The sequence below is a fragment of the Oryctolagus cuniculus genome, chromosome 17, assembly GCF_964237555.1.
Source record: "Oryctolagus cuniculus chromosome 17, mOryCun1.1, whole genome shotgun sequence".
Lineage (NCBI taxonomy): Eukaryota > Metazoa > Chordata > Mammalia > Lagomorpha > Leporidae > Oryctolagus > Oryctolagus cuniculus.
The window spans coordinates 45,038,672-45,053,545 of NC_091448.1; the positions used below are offsets into that span (position 1 = coordinate 45,038,672).

Genomic DNA, 14,874 nt, shown 5'->3' on the forward strand with positions numbered 1-14,874 from the left:
CTCTCCCCTCTGCGGACCTCCCCCCGGCTGCTGGCACCAGCGCCCTTCGTTCGCCAGGCTGGTGCCTCTCCCTGCCCGCGTGCCCGGCCCCCGCACCGCCCAGCACTGGAAGCAGCACATGGCCACTTATTTATTTTTGATACAAATGTACATGACACACGTCTTGACAGTCAGCCCACCACCACGCAGGCAGGGCCTGGCCCCCCAGGGAAGAGGCAGGACAGGGACAAGAGCTGGTGGTGGGTGCTGGCGTAAGCCTCTCCAGCGTGCCTGGCCTGCAGCTGGGGGTGGGGGGTGCCCAGGCCCCTGGAGGGTGGGACCACAGCAGGTGCAGGTAGTGATGGTGGTGCTGGCCTCCACGAGGTTAAGGGGAGGGGACCGTCAGCTCCGCAGCCACCAGCTGAGTCGGGGACCCCGGGGAGCCAGCCCCAGGCTCAGGTGCTCTGTCCTCCGCTCCAGCCAGCACACCTTCCCCTCCACAGGGGAGGGAGAGGAGGAGGGAGGGAGAGAAGTGGTTTTCTTGTTTGAAGTTCATGGAGAAGGGGTGCAGTGGGGGTAGCGATGACGAGGGACATAGGGCAGGACCACAGCTGGTGAGCCTGCAGTCTCTGGCCCCAGGCTGGGGGGAGGGAGGCTGTCCCCCAATGCTGGTTCCCCCACTCTGGTCCCCTTGTCCCTCCAAGCTCCAGGTGGACCAGGCCTCCGGGACGGCACTGCCGCCCGCACACTCACACGCAGGCACGCAGGGACACTCAGTTACCACAAAGTTAAAGTTAAGGAGTAGGGAGAGGAGAGGAAAGATTTTCCAGTGTTTGCTGCTGAGGCCCCCAGCACGCAGGCTGGGGCCTGTGCCCTCGGGAGGGGCCGTTTGGCATGAGAGGAGAGCAGCAAGGGGGCTGGTGGCTGCGGGGCAGGGACATCCACAGAGAGTATGTACAGGGGGGGATGCCCCCACTCAGCCCCCAGTAGGGCTGAACTGGCTCATGGGGGTGGGGTGACGCAGGGGGAGCGGCCCCACTGGGAGTGTCTCCCTGACCCGAGGCTGAGGGTGCTGGGAATGACGCCTTGCAGGCCCCTGCACGCTAGGAGGGAGGGGCGCTATGTACAGGGAGGGAGGTACATGGAATGTGGGGGACAGAAGGTCCTGCCACCCCACCTCCCCATCCTTGGGGGCTTGAAAGGGTGGGCACCAGGGCGCCTGGCTGCCAGAGGAGGGCGGCAGCACTAAGGGCACTTGTGCCAGTGGCTCTGTGGGGTGGGGATTAGTGTCTGGAGTGGCCCAGCTCCCGTGGCCAGTGAGGTCCCAGGGTGCAGGTAAGGGTGTAGGGAGAGTGGTCACTGCTTCTTCTCTCGGGTGGTGATGGTGACCAGCTGCTTGGCAGCCTTGGCAATGTCGTAGGCGCACTGGATCACCTGCTGAGTCAGCAGCTGGAAGTCCACGGGGGCGCCAGGCTCCGGCGGCACCGTCTTCCGGCACTCACTCTGCAGCCGGTAGGCGCTGGCGTTGAGCAGCCGGAGGGAGCTGCGCACCGGCTCCAGGGCTGGCCTCTGCAGGGAGACGGGAGGCCGGGCCTTGGACTTTAAGCCCAGCACATCTGTGCCTCTGCCCAGGGAGCTGTCACGTTGTCCACGTCTGCCCCACCCCTCGGGCTCCCACTCTGACCCCTGTACCTTTGGGAAGAGAGAGGCCATCTCGGTCACAGCCAGATGGATCTTCTCTGAGCAGGGCACAAAGCTGGAGGGAGGGCAGAAACGAGTGGGCTCTCCGGGCTGGTTTCCAGGGACGCTGGGGGCTGCCTGCCCCTCCCCCCTCTCCTGCGGCAGGCCTGCCGGCATACCTGTCATGCTTGAACTCCTGGGCCGCCCGCAGCAGCTCCTGGATGTTCTTGGTGACCTGCTCTGTCTTCAGAATGACGTCCTCTGTGCTGGGCAGCCCGGGGTCCAGGTCCCCGTCCAGGCTCTCCAACTCCGGGTGCAAGTCCTCCTCTTTGCCTAGCTCCAGAAACCGCTTCCCTTCCAGCCTGTCCCGGGGTCAAACACGAGGGACGTTTGGTCCCAGCGCTGACCTGGGGCGGGGTGGGGGGCTGTGGTGCAAACCCCAGGGCGCTCACCCCAGCAGTGGGTCCCCGCTCTGTGTGTTCTCATAGTCGCTGTCAGCACCGCTGCCGTGGCGCGAGAGCTTGCTCTGAAGGGGGTGGAGGGGCAGGGGGTGAGTGCTCCAGACTGGCCTGGGCCCACACGCCCCCGCCCCCAGTCGCCCCCAGCCCCCTTTGGGTACTGGGCGGCGGGCGTTACCGCGTGGCGGCTTCCTTCCTGGGAGCTGGACAGAAGCGGGGAGGAGGGCGTGAAGGGCACGGCTGAGGCAGACACCCCCTTCCGGATCTGCAAGGCAGGGCGGGGCTGGAGTCAGCGCCTCCCCCACCCCCCGCAGCGTGCCCAGTGTGACCGCCCCAGGCTCTGCTTACCCGGTAGAGGCCAGCAGGGACATGCACCGAGTACATGGTGTCGTCCTCGAGCTCCTGCGGGGTCAGCACAGCGGCGTCAGGGCTCGCCTCCGGTGCCCCCGCCCCCGCCCCGAGGCCCGCGGGCACTCACGGAGCTGTGGAACGGCTGCAGCCGCGTGCTGAGCTCGTCCGCAGGCGCGCCGCCGCCGAAGGGCTTCAGGGCAGAGCCCGGCTCGTACATGGAGAAGGCCTGGCGGTCCCTGCGGTGGGTGCTCCCGCCGGGCCCCATGGGGGTGTGTTCCGCCCGCTCACTGGGGAGCGGGGGTGTGGGCGCCGGCCCCGGGGGCTGCCGCAGCTGCAGGTTCTCTGCCTGCAGCTTGTGGATCTGCAGGTGGACACCGGTGTGTCGGCCGCGGGGCGCAGCCGGGCCCCCTCCCGCTACAACCCCGGCCGTGGCCATGGTGACAGCGCTGACCTCCCTCTGTAGCCGCCGGAGCTCGTCGCTCAGGCTGCTGTTGACCTTCATGAGCTGCTGCACTTTGGCCTCCGAGGTGGCCAGGGCCTTCTTCAGCTCCAGGTACTCCTGCAGCGTCACCGCCCCGTCCGACAGGTCCGAGGAGTCCATGCTCTGTGGGGAGACACGCCGGCCGTCAGCCCTCGGGCGCAGCCCGGGGCTCCGGCGATCCCTGCGCTGGGAGGAGGTAGAGCTGGGGCCGGGGGCAGTGCTCAGACCCGGGCGCGGTTGTTCCGGGTGGCGCCGGCACTGCGCAGGGGCTCCTGGTCCGTGTCCTCGTCAGAGGCTACGCTGTCGTAGTCGTGCTGGTCGTCCAGGTCGCTCTGGCTCCGTGCAGACAGCTCGAGGTGGTCTGAGGGCACAGGGCCTGTCACTCGGGGCGCCTCCCCTGGGCTGTCTCCCCAGGCAGGGGGAGCCGCGCCCGCCGCACCTGTCGGGCTGCTCAGGCTCTTTCCCTGCTGCCTCCGCTTGGCCTCGCTGAGAATGTCGATGATCAAGGTGGCAAACTCGCGGGCGTTGAAGCGGGCCAACTTCTGTCGCCCCTGCAAGGCAGGGAAGACCACGCTGACCCCTAACTGGCAGTGACGGGGCCGCCAGGCACTGCCCTGCCACCCGCCTGAATCAGGGCTGGTCCGTCAGGGCCCCGCTGGGAAGAGGCCAAGTACTCAAAGTAACAACGTCTTCCTGGTTCCCCAACCCCAGCTCAGCGAGGGGCGAGGGTGGGCAGGAGCCCAGTCCCAGAGCGCTGAGGAAGGGCAGGGCTCCTGGGGACGGAGAGACCACCCTCTGACCTGATTCCGGGTAGCCGAGTACTCCGGGTTAACCGGCAGGAAGGGCACGGCGCTGCGCTCCGTCACCAGTGTGCTGTGGTTCTGGGTGGCCAGCCACACTGTGGGGGAGGGACAGAGAGGCCATCAGCATGGTGGCCGGGCCTCCCCATGCCCACCGAGCCTGCTCAACAGAGCGGTAGGCTTATGCAGGATGAGGCTGGCGGGGGACTAGGCACAGAACAACGCCCACCCCGCCCTCCATCCAGCAGCCCCAGTTCAGGCTGGAATCTGGCTGTGGCCAGGAGGCAGTGACGTGGGGGGCAGAGGGGAGGGAGGAGCGGGGACGCGGCCAGGCACCTCTTCTGGGTTCCACTGAGGGCCCAGCAGGGGAGGCACTCGGGCCGACCGCCATCCCCGAACTTACCCGCGTCATTCTCTCTCCGGTCTACCTCGTCATACACGTCCATGGCAAGCTCTTCAAAAAGCCGGTTGCTGAGCTGGAGGCAGAGAGGGATGAGATTCTGTCAGATCACTGGCCCCAGTGCTGGCCAGGCCAGCTGGCTAGGATGGCGTGAGGCAGGGGAAAGGCTCGTGTCCTTGCTGCCACCCAGCCCCGTGTTCTGAGACCTGGAAAACAAGGCAGGGGCTTGGGTCCAAGCTCCAGGGAGGGCGAGGACAGAAGGGAGCAGGACTACTTGATTCCTCGTAGGTCAGAGGTGGGGCTAAGGCCCTGGGAGCCCTAGCACATGGAAGGCAGAGCCGAGGTCCAAGACAGGAAGGGTGCAGGGGCGGGGGGGGCTAGTGGGGGGCTCCGAGCATCAGGGTGCTCACCGCCTGCAGCTTCTTCTTTGCAGCTTTTGCCAACTCAGACAGGTCCAGGCTGGGGACGAGGAGGGGAGACGCAAGGGAAAGAAGGGCCGTGAGAGGTGGCCAGGCCCCTGTGGTGACCTCCCAGGCATGCAGGGCTCCCAGGCAGACAGGACCGCGACGCCCGCGCCCGCCCGCCACAGCCTCTATACCTCTGAGACATGCACTTTTGCCGAGACCTAAGTCCAGAGGAAGGCAGCAGAGGGAAGAACAGGACAGCAGCTGTTACCCAGCAGCAGGGCCGCTCGCGCCGCCTCGGGAGGAGCTGGCACTCTCGGCACGCACCCCGACCCTGCCTGCTCTGTCTGGGGCCCCTTCACGGGCTCTCGGCTACCTCGGGAGCACCTCGGCATCTCCCGCCCCAGGTGCTGCGCCGTTCCCTCTCGCCTGGGCGCCTTTCCCACCCAGTGGCACCACCCTCACTGTAGGGACCCAACATTCCAACAGTGCACAGGGCACGCCTCAGCCCTGCCTCCACCGAAAGCGAACTTCTAAGTACGGGCTGGATGCCTTGCACGCATCATCTCACTTAATCCTCTCAACAGCTCTGCCAGTCCCTCCTCAGATGAGGTAGCCAAGACGGGCTGAGCGTCCTGCCTCCAGTCCCACAGCCCATGGACGGCACAGCTGAGCCCACACGCCGGGCCTGGAACCCGTCTGCCCTGGGAATGGCCTGGGCTCTTGCCCTGGCTGTGTTCCTGAGACTCCCGCCCCATCCCGGGTGGTATTTCCAACCCCTGTGCCTCCTGCCGTCGGCAAGAGCTGCAGTGACGGGCAGCCTCCCTAGCTGGAGCAAGAGCAGGGAACATGTCAGACATCCGCCTGTGACTGCAGTGCCCAGAGTAGCTGCTGGCTCTGAGAAGGTGCACGGCCCATGTTGCACTGAGCGCGTGCCCACAAGTCGGGCTTTTTGCCGCACACACAAGGCAGAATCAGACCAGAGCAATGGGGAGAGTCTCAGAACAGGACGTCTGGGTTGAGGGATCCCTGCTGCCCAGGCCTGACCCTCTGCATCTGTTCACACCAGCTCCTAGGGGAGGGAGCAAGCTCCTCTCCAGTTACAGCCTGGCAGTGGAACACCGCCGCGGCCAGAGATGGCCACCAGGTGGCACTAGCATGCATCTCCTGAGCTGGATGAGTGCCTGGGGTGTCCTTACCACCTGGGGCTCTCCCAGCCTCTCAGATCAGAGGCGGGAACACCTCACTCAAACCCTGTGCCATGCATGGCCCTTGCCTGATTTCTGAGTGTGCGCCCAGGGCCTGGGCAGTAGCCGCAGAGCGGGTCAATCCCTGGAGCCTACCATCTTTCACTACGGAACAGAGGTTTGTGTAAGGTGGGGTCAGAGCCCAGCAGCCACCCTCCCAGCAGAGAGGCCCTCCTTGTGCCCTGGGCAGTCAAGCGGCTCAGGTGGTGCTGGTCGTGTACTGAGCTGGCAATCCTTACCTGCCGTTGGGCCCAGCATTAGGAGTGAAGACTAGGCTCTGAAATACCTGTGCCTCCAGCCCCCCGACAGGATGGGGGTGGGGTGGGGTCCCAGGCCCCTGAAACCAGGGGAGAGGATGGGGTGGGGCCTCTGGGGGTCAAACGTCCGCATGGCATCCAACAGCCTTTGGGAAGGGGCGTCAGGTGGGCACTCACCTGTCAGCCATCTGTGGGATGATGTAATGCCCATTCTTGTGATCTGAACAAAAATAAAAATGCCAAGTCACTGGTGCTGGGTGGCCTCAGCAGCTGGGAGCCCACCCCACTGCCACAAGCAGGGCTTGGCACCCAGAAGTGTCGGGGGGGAAGGGGGAGGGCAGGCCACCCCAAGAGCGCTGGGAGCTGGCTGGAAGTTAGGCCCACCCCCACTCTCTGGCCCCAACCTGCTGCAGCCCAGAGCCTGCAGCAATTTCACAGGAGCCAGTTGCCTAGCAACACTGTTCCCCAGCCGGCTTTGTCACCATGGCACCTGCTGCTGGGGTGTGTCTGGGTCCCACCTGCCAGGCCCAGCCAGACCTGCCCGTGCTCTGCTCACCCGGCTTACGTCCACAGAGGTAGAAGGCCAGCCGGTCAGTGAGCTCATACTGGCACTCGACTAGCCTTTCCGCCAGTTCATGGTGCCCGGCCTGCCTGTGGGGAGGGGTATGGCTCAGCCCTGCAGCAGCAGCCCACTGCCCCCACCGGCCAGGCCTCACCCCCTGGCCGACCCTCACCTGGCATAGTCGATGGGTGTGCGGCCATTAACGTCGGGGGAGCCAGGGTCAGCCCCGTACACGACCAGCAGCTCTGCCTGCAGCGTCTGCCCTGCCTTGGCAGCCACGTGCAGGGGTGTGGTGCCCTTCTCTGGGTGGAAGAAGTTGGCCTGGGCGCCCAAGGACAGCAGGCGCAGACATGTCTCCAGGTTGCCGGTCCGCACGCTTGAGTGCAGTTGCTGCAAGCAGTGGAGTGTGCAGTAACTGTGCACGCGTGTGCACGAGTCCTGCCCCAAGCTGCCCCTTGCCCCGCTGCTCCCCGCAAGCCCACCAGCTCCAAGGGCCTCAGCCAAAATCTGGCCATGTCAGGGAAGACAGAAGGCTCCCCACCAGGAGTGAATGCCAACGAATAAAAACTGCCTTCAGGGCTGGCACCCGGTGCAGCAGCCAGGATGCGGCCTGGGATGCTCACATCCCCATCCAGAGGGCCTGCTCCAAGTCACAGCTCCTCCACTTAGGAACCAGCTTCCTGCTAATGTACCGAGAGGCTGAAGGGAATGGCTCGAGGTGCCTGGGTCCCGGTCGCCCACATGGGAGACCTGGACTGAGCTCTGGGTTTCTTGCTTAGACCTGGCCCACCCCTGGCTGTTGTAGGCATTTGGGGAGTGAACAAGCAGCTGGGCGATCTCTGTCAGCCTTTCAAATAAATAAAAATAAGATTCAAAAAATCGTAACAACTGCCACAGTCACCAGCCGCTGTGTGCTTGTATGCTCTGCCAGGAAGCCATATCACCTATGAGGTAGTTGCTATTATTTCTTTCCCATTTTACAGATGAGACCACTGAGGCTCTGAGAGCCTTCGCACCTGCCCTTAGCTTCTGAGTGGCAGCTGGGGGACGTTAGCCTCATGTGCACACTCGGGAGCTGAGGCGCCTTGGTCACACACAGCCTGATGGAGCAATCTTGTCCCCTGCTGTGGCCACTGTTTTCCCCTGGCCAGGCAGCCCTAGGGGCCTCGGGCTCACTGGTCATGAAGGAGAGGCCCTCGCGGTGTGTGGGGGTGGGAAGCAGAGGCCCGCCCCTCCCTCGCAGGGCCCCCCGCACCTTGCTGAGGTCTTTGGCGGTGACCCCATCATCGTCCCGGCAGGGAAGCTTGTGCACAAACGCCAGCATCTGGTACTTGGCCCTGATGAACTCGGACTTGATGGGGCTGCACGGCACACACAGGAGGAAACGTGTGTCCCCGGCCACAGCCCAGGCCACGCACGCCCTCCCCGCCGCCCCTGCAGCCCCACTCACTGGACTTTGTCTTGCGGGTTGGCTTTGCGCCGGCCGCTCTGCACTTGTGCGGGGTCCAGCAGGGAGTGCTCCCAGATGGAGTTGGCCCCGTTGCTGGCGAGCGTGTGCACCATCTGCGGGGAAAGGCTGCCAAGTGAGCGTGCGCCCACTGCGTGCTGGGCATCGGGGACCCATCCCTAGTGCACGGAAGGGACCTCCTGTGGGTCTGCCACCCCACACCTGCAGCCAGCCAGGCCACCCAGAGGCCTGGATCCCATGGAGCATGCCAAGTGCCTTGCATGGCGCCACCTGGCTGCTAGGAAGCTGCAGAGTCGGGGCAAGAACTGGCTGTGTTTGTGAGCGCAGCAGGGGTGAGGAGGGTCAGGGTCAGGGTCAGGGTCAGCTCTGCCTAGGGGATGCTGCCCCGTGGAAGCTGCAGATTCCACCGAGGGTGGGGCTGCGGTGGGGAGGACCTGAGCCCAGGCCTGGGTCTGCAGGGAAGGAAAAACCACATGGCCCACCCCTGTACCTGCAGCAGTGTGGGAGGCCAGGCGCTGTGGCGAAGGTGCTTGACAATGGAGATGTGGCGTCCCAGGCTCCGGTGCACACTGCAGCACTCGTCACACACCAGCACACCCCTGCTGATGGATGCCCAGCCAGGGTCTGCCGGCGTGGAGGCAACGGTCAGCCAGAGCCAGAGGGCAGGCGAGACCTTCTCAGCGCCCACTCTGGGTCCACACCACGCTCAGAACTTCACGCGTGCTCACCTGCTCATACTCGCGGTTAGGCCCGGGTTACCAACAAAGGCTTTCTCCCAGGGCTCACAGGTGGGAATGGCAGGGCCACGACCTGTGCTACACATCCTTGCTCCTTTGGCGCCATGTGGTCTCCAGGGCCCATTCAGTGGGCACAGCTCCCTGTCCTGTGGCCACAGCCTCAGTCTCCCAGCCTTTCCCCAGGGAGCAAAGCTGCTGCCCTACCCCTTCCCGCAGGGAGGCAGGAATCCCCTAGGGGACGAGACCTTGATGCCATGTGCCAGACATCCCTGGATACCCTCCTCTCACAGGTCAGCCCCAGGTCTCCTGCACCTAGGGCCTAACAGCCAGACCGCCCATGGGCTCCTGGTGCTGGCAGGTGCGAGGGTCTTTCACGCCGCAGCCTCCTGCCACATCACTGATGGTGGGGGCCGCAGCCCGTCTGGAGAAGGGTGGGCAGAGCCGAGGCGCTAACCGCGATGAAGTGAACACCGTGCACCACTGGCTGTTTTATGCGTGATGCCTCTGAGAACTGTGCGGCGAGGTAGGAAATGCTGTCCCTGCCTCACCGATGAGGAGACAGTGGCTCAGGGAGGTTAGAGGGCTTGCGCAAGGTCACACAGCTGAGGATCAGAAGTGCTAGGATGTGGGCCCAGGCACTCTGACGGCAGACCCACGCCATGTCTACACTTTTGCTGTCCCTCCTCTGCCCCTGCAGCTCGGCCAGAGCCCCGGGAGAAGCGGGGGAAGAAAACTTGGCAACAAGGGAGCCAGGCCTGGCTGGAAGTACCCAGGGTCCTCCTCGAGGGTAGCGGGGATACCACCCATCCCAGGCCCCCTGGGCGAAGGGGAGGAGACAGCTGCATACAACTCAGGCTGCGGAAAGGTCACGGGGGAGAAAGCGGCCATTGTGTAGGCTTGCAAGTGGGGGCGGGGAGCTCTCCCTGGACACTGTGCTCTGCCCAGGGCTCAGGAAGCCCTGGCCTGGGGGCGGGCAGGGGGTGGGGTACTGGCTCTCTGCCTTTCCCCACGGCCTTCAGGATGTCCAGAGTGGGTGGCCCCTGGGACGGGGACAGCTTGGGGTGATGAGGACCTCTCCTAACCAGAAGATGACTCCCGGGCCGCGGCCGTCCAGGACTCCCATCCAAGTTCCCAGGAGAGCTGTGTGGAGGCTCTGAGTCAGGAGCCCAGCCTCGGCTCTGGCCACAGCGTACAGGAAGTAAATGAGAGGGCTCGGTCGCTAGGTGCAAGTTTCGTCAGGGACTCCCCAAAACAGGGCAGGAGAAGGATCCAAAGAATCCACAATGTGTCACCATATACCTTCCTTGGGCCATGAGGCCCAGACCAGCTGTCCGTGGCAAGAGGGGGAGCCCTGGGCGCACTGTACCACTAAGGCATGGAGGGCGGCCGACCCCCACTACCAAACACCACTGGGTCAGGGGTCTGCCCGCCAGCCACCTCCGGCAGCGCAGGCAGGAAGCCGGAAATGATGCAGCCTAAATTCTTCCTGCTGAAATGGTGGGGTTTCCTGTAAGTGGGGAGCCGCCCAGGCCAGGATCATACATGGGCCGCCCTGAGGCCTCCACCCCAGGCCCGTGGCCCTATCAGAGAAGCCAGGCCAGGAAAAGCTAGCGTTATAGCCAGGACCAGCGGTCCAAGAGCCCCAGGTTGTGGGCACACCAAACATAGTGAGCCCCTGGATGCGGCATTGACCAAGGGCCCAGGATCTGGGGAATGTGGCCTCAGGCTTTGCTTGGTCCCCTCACCCCCGCCTGTGGGAAAGGCCCTCCTTCTCCTCCATGGTGACCTGAAATGGAGACCTGCCGTGGTCTGGGCCACACTGGTGCCAGCTCACTTCTGGATGATACCGACAGAGGCGCACCCTAACTGTCTTACCTACCACCTACACCCAAACAGCCTCGGGTCTACCCAAGCATGAGCCCCCAAGTTCCACCTAAGCCAGTTCCTAAGAGAAGAAGCAGGAAGGGTTTCTGAAGCCAACTAGCTACTGTAGCTTAGGGACAAAGCACCCTTGCCACCAAGAGGCTGGTCAGCCCAAAGAGCTAGGGGCTGGGGTAGGCTGCTCAGAACCCGCCACCCCTCACCTGGCTCCAGCTCCACAGCTGGGGTGTGGTCTGCTATGCGAGGTAGGTGGCAGGGGGTCTCGGATGGTCCGACCCCATGGAGGCCTCTACCATGTCACTTCCTGCCACCACAGAAGCATTAGTGGCCGCAAGGGCCAGCACATCTGCTTATAAATACCTCTCTCCAGCACTAAAGCTCACACAAGAGGGAGAAGCCAGCTGCGCTGAGGCAGGCGAGGGCAACCCAAGGGGACAGAGGGCAGTTAGCCCTGGCGGGGCATTAAGGAGCTCAGGGTGTGGCCTCACGGCTGCACACACACATCCGTGTCCACAAGGCCCAACACGCTGCAGCAAGAGGAAGCAAGCCCACCACTCGCCCCGCCCCAGGAGCTGCGTTACGCAGAGGTCAGTGAGCCTGCAGGTTGTCCATAGGATGGGCATCCTGAGGCCTTCATTCCTGCGCCTTGGGCTGCCAGAGCAGAGAGGCTGCTGTGGGGACCTGGGCTGGGCCTGGGAGCTCAGCACTGAGGCCACGTGACTAGAGGTAAAGGACAGGGGACCGCGTTCTCCAGGGCTCCTGACCCCTGCACCTCTCTGGGACTGTGGTGTGAATAGGGATGCAGACTGCGGCTGACCAGGTGGCACCCGCGGCCATGCCACGTCCAGTTGCCTCAAAACATGCTCAAACCTACTCTCCACAGGCCCAGGCCCGGGACCCTCTGGGGACCAGCTGTACCTCCCCAGTGGACCAACTATAAAAAGGGCGTGACCCCAGGGCGTGACCCCAGGGCTCCCCTGACAGCGAGAGAAGCCCCCCTGGCTGGGGGCTTCACTGAGGAGGGTGGCACTGGGTCTGGACCCCAGGCTGCTGCGTATTCACAGGCCCCAGAACACCCATGCCGCCACACACCACGGCCAGCGTCACGGGGTAGGGGGTCTGCAGCCCTGATGAACACGCACGTCCTTGGGGCGTGGCTGGCAACTGCCAGACCCTCAGGCTCACCTCCTGGTCTTTGCCTTCTCACAGCCTCTGCCTGGGGCACGGGGAAGGCAGCACCAGGGACCTGAATGCCTTTATCGGAGAGGGACCCAGGAGCGACGGGCGCTGGGCAGCCACCACGTCCGATACACGAACCTCTGGGCAGCCAGTGGGTTCCACCAGACGTTCAAATGCAACGTGGGAAGCACAGGTGGACGACGCTACCCTGTGTCCCCCTGCCCTAGAATCAGGAGCAGGGCTTTGGAGATAGGAGGGCCTTCCGAAATCATTTCTACTCCAACTGCTGAGCCGCAGTCAAGGGAGCCGAGGCCCAGGGCGAGCAAAGTCTCACCCTGGGCCACAGAGTGAGCTGGAAACAAAGGCAGCCTACAGCCCAGACCGCCCTAGCAGGTGTCTCCTCAGCCTCACCCACTCCTCCTCTCCCCGACCCCGAGGTGCAGGAGAGCCAGGACAGGCGAAGGCAAGGTCTCCCCTTAGCCCCTCCATCCCCAGGCCTGGCTGCGGGCGGGGAAGGCAGTGGTAGTTCCTGGAGAACTGGGGGTCTGAACACCACCCCACACGGATGTTCTGGGACCCTCAGGACCTCCGCCACCCACACGGCACCTGTGAGTGCGCCCCTGCCGGAAGCCCCCCGTTCCCGAGTACTCTAGCTCGGGACACAGAACCACCAGGGAGCTCAAGCAAGAGGCCCCCAAAGCTGCATCCACTCCCTCACACTCCACCATGCCCACAGACTCCTGCGGCATCTCCCAGGGACCAGGGCTCCTCTTAGCTTCCTTCTCCATGCACGCTTCTCAGCCCCTCGGTTGGCTGAGTCCTCCCGGGTCAGAAGGAGGAGGCAGCCTCCTGGGTCCCCCGCTGCCCCCAACTCACTCAGCAGGCCAGGGCATCCACACCTGCGCAGACCTAACTAACTGCCGGGGAGCCCACCCTTGCCAGCAAGACAGGCACCCCTTGCCACTGCCCCCACCCTACTCTGGCCACACTGCACTAGGGGACCAGCAGGGGTCTGGGGCCGCTTCAAGGCCACCTCCCAAGCAGGCTTCACTGGGGAACGGGAAAAGGCGAGCCCAGCTGTTCCCAGTCACCAGCAGGCCTGGGGAAGAAGATGCCCCGGCTTGGCCTGGCCCTGAACCAGGCCCTGAAAGGGGTCTCAGCCTTGGGAAGCAGGGGCCGGGAATCCTAGGAGGAGCCACCCCCTCGCCTGCTCCTGAGAAAACTGTACCCAAGCCCCAGGGGCGTCTGTGCCCCTGGGCCCCGGCCACCCCGGCGGGCGTGCCGACCAAGCAGGCAGCAGGTGCAAGACGCGGGGGCGGCACTGAGGTGACACAAAATCCACACTTGCTCCCACCTCCTCAACCCTGCCGGCCTCCGCCACAGAACTCCCGCCACCCCGGGCCGGCGCTTCCGTGTGGACACCGGGCTGGAGCCGGGGAGGCCGCGAGCTGAGGGTGGGAGGCGGCGCCGGCGACGTCCTTCCTCGCTCGCCCCCGGACTCGAGGGAACCGGGGCCCCTCCGGCCGGCCCCCCAGCCAAGGACGCGACTCCGCAGCGGCCCGGTCAAGGGGCCGAGGCCGGAGGCCGCAGCCCCCCGCCCCGCCCCGCCCTCCGGCCCCGCACGGCGCTCCCGCCAGGCCCCGGCGCCCGCCCGGCGGCGGCCTCGGTGCACGGTCCCGCCCCTGGCCCGGCCCGGCCCCGCTTACCCGGGGCGCTGCAGTCCGCACACACCTCCGCTCGCGGCCCCTTCCGGGACATCCTCAGCGGCGACGCGGCCGCAGCCCTCTGGGCCAGCGTGGGGGGCGCGGGCGGCGGGCCCGGGCGGCGACGGCGGCGGCGGCAGCGGCGGCCCCTGCTGCCCGGCCCGGCTCCGGCAAGGCCCCGGCGAGGCTCCGCGCGCCTGGCCAACCGTCCGCCCCGGGGGCTGGCCCGGAACCCGCCGTGCCCGCCTGCCCGCTCGCCCTCGGGCGCCCTCCGCCCCGCGCCGCCCCGCGCCGCCCCGCCGCCGCTCGCCGCTCGCCGCTCGCTCTCCCCGCCCCCTGCGCGGCTCCCGACCGCTCCTGCAGGAAGCGGCGCAGGCCCTGCCCACCGGGGGAGGGGCGGCCCACACCCCCGCCCCGCCGCCTCGCGCCGCCGGCCGCGCCTCCCGGAGAAAGGAAGCCGGGAGCGCGGGCGGCAGGGGGCGGGGGTGCTTAAAGGGGCCGCGGCGGCGCCGGGCTCGGACGGGCAGCGTGGCCTGCAGCCCGGGCCTCTGCTCCTGTGCTCCTCCAAGCCCCGAGGCAGTGTAAGTCTCCCTCTTAGCCCCATCCCCTTCACTGCGGCCCCTGGGTGGCCAGTGGGACTTTCGGCTCAGAGACGGTGAAGCCCGCTCGGGGGGCGGGGAGGGGGGGATCCGGGAAGAGAGGAAGAGGAGCTGGAGTCCCCAAAGGGCTGTGCCTTGGGGCACCCGTGTGTGTCTGGGCCGGGTGAGGGGTGCGTCCCAGGTACCCACACCCCCACGGGCAGGCGTCTGTGTGGTGGTCACACCCTTGCTGAATTCGCACAGCGGCAGCAATATGGATGCCCAGGTGCCAGAGGGGCCATGCAGTGTAACCCCTGCCTGTGTCTAAAGATGCATCCCTCCCCGCACGCGTGCAGCTTCCATCTGGAGGGGAGAGAACGCGGCAGTGACCACTGAGCCTGTGTTTGCTGATACCTCCATGTCACGCGCCCCGTGCACTCCCACCGTGTTTCTGGGCTACCGGAGGCGTGTGTACCCGGAGCGCATGCTTAAAACATATTCAGGGGCTGGGAAAATCTTTCTTCTGGGGCTTCAAACGGAGAAGCAGGCGAGGACCGTGGGAGGGGACAGGAGCCGAAGTGCGGGCCACACGTGGGCGCACCCCCGCACTGAGCATGCTCCCCCACGCACGTGTGCCCGGCGTGCACCCAGCCCCCATCCCTGCAGCAGCAGCAGGGCCCTGGGATTGTGGGGGAGAGCAGGGGTGTCC

General features: G+C 65.7%; 1 protein-coding gene across 2 annotated transcripts; it reads right to left on the reverse strand.

Annotated features, from left to right (window-relative positions):
- Positions 1-116: 116 nt before the first annotated feature.
- Positions 117-13,880, reverse strand: GIT1 (GIT ArfGAP 1). 2 transcript variants are annotated; one of them, XM_051824591.2, is made up of 21 exons: positions 13,591-13,880; positions 8,578-8,711; positions 8,070-8,182; positions 7,875-7,980; positions 6,792-7,009; positions 6,614-6,708; positions 6,235-6,277; positions 4,748-4,774; positions 4,560-4,608; positions 4,153-4,225; positions 3,750-3,847; positions 3,389-3,500; positions 3,177-3,310; positions 2,920-3,072; positions 2,596-2,829; positions 2,466-2,519; positions 2,296-2,382; positions 2,112-2,185; positions 1,839-2,021; positions 1,672-1,735; positions 117-1,548 (listed from the first exon to the last, which is right to left on the reverse strand). In XM_051824591.2, exons 1-21 carry the CDS (start codon positions 13,640-13,642, stop codon positions 1,336-1,338), a joined length of 2,316 nt encoding a protein of 771 aa, XP_051680551.1. In that variant the 5' UTR covers positions 13,643-13,880; the 3' UTR covers positions 117-1,335. The 2 variants fall into 2 exon arrangements, with proteins under 2 accessions (XP_051680551.1, XP_051680550.1); XM_051824590.2 differs by lacking the exon at positions 4,748-4,774.
- Between the last annotated feature and the right edge of the window lie 994 nt (positions 13,881-14,874).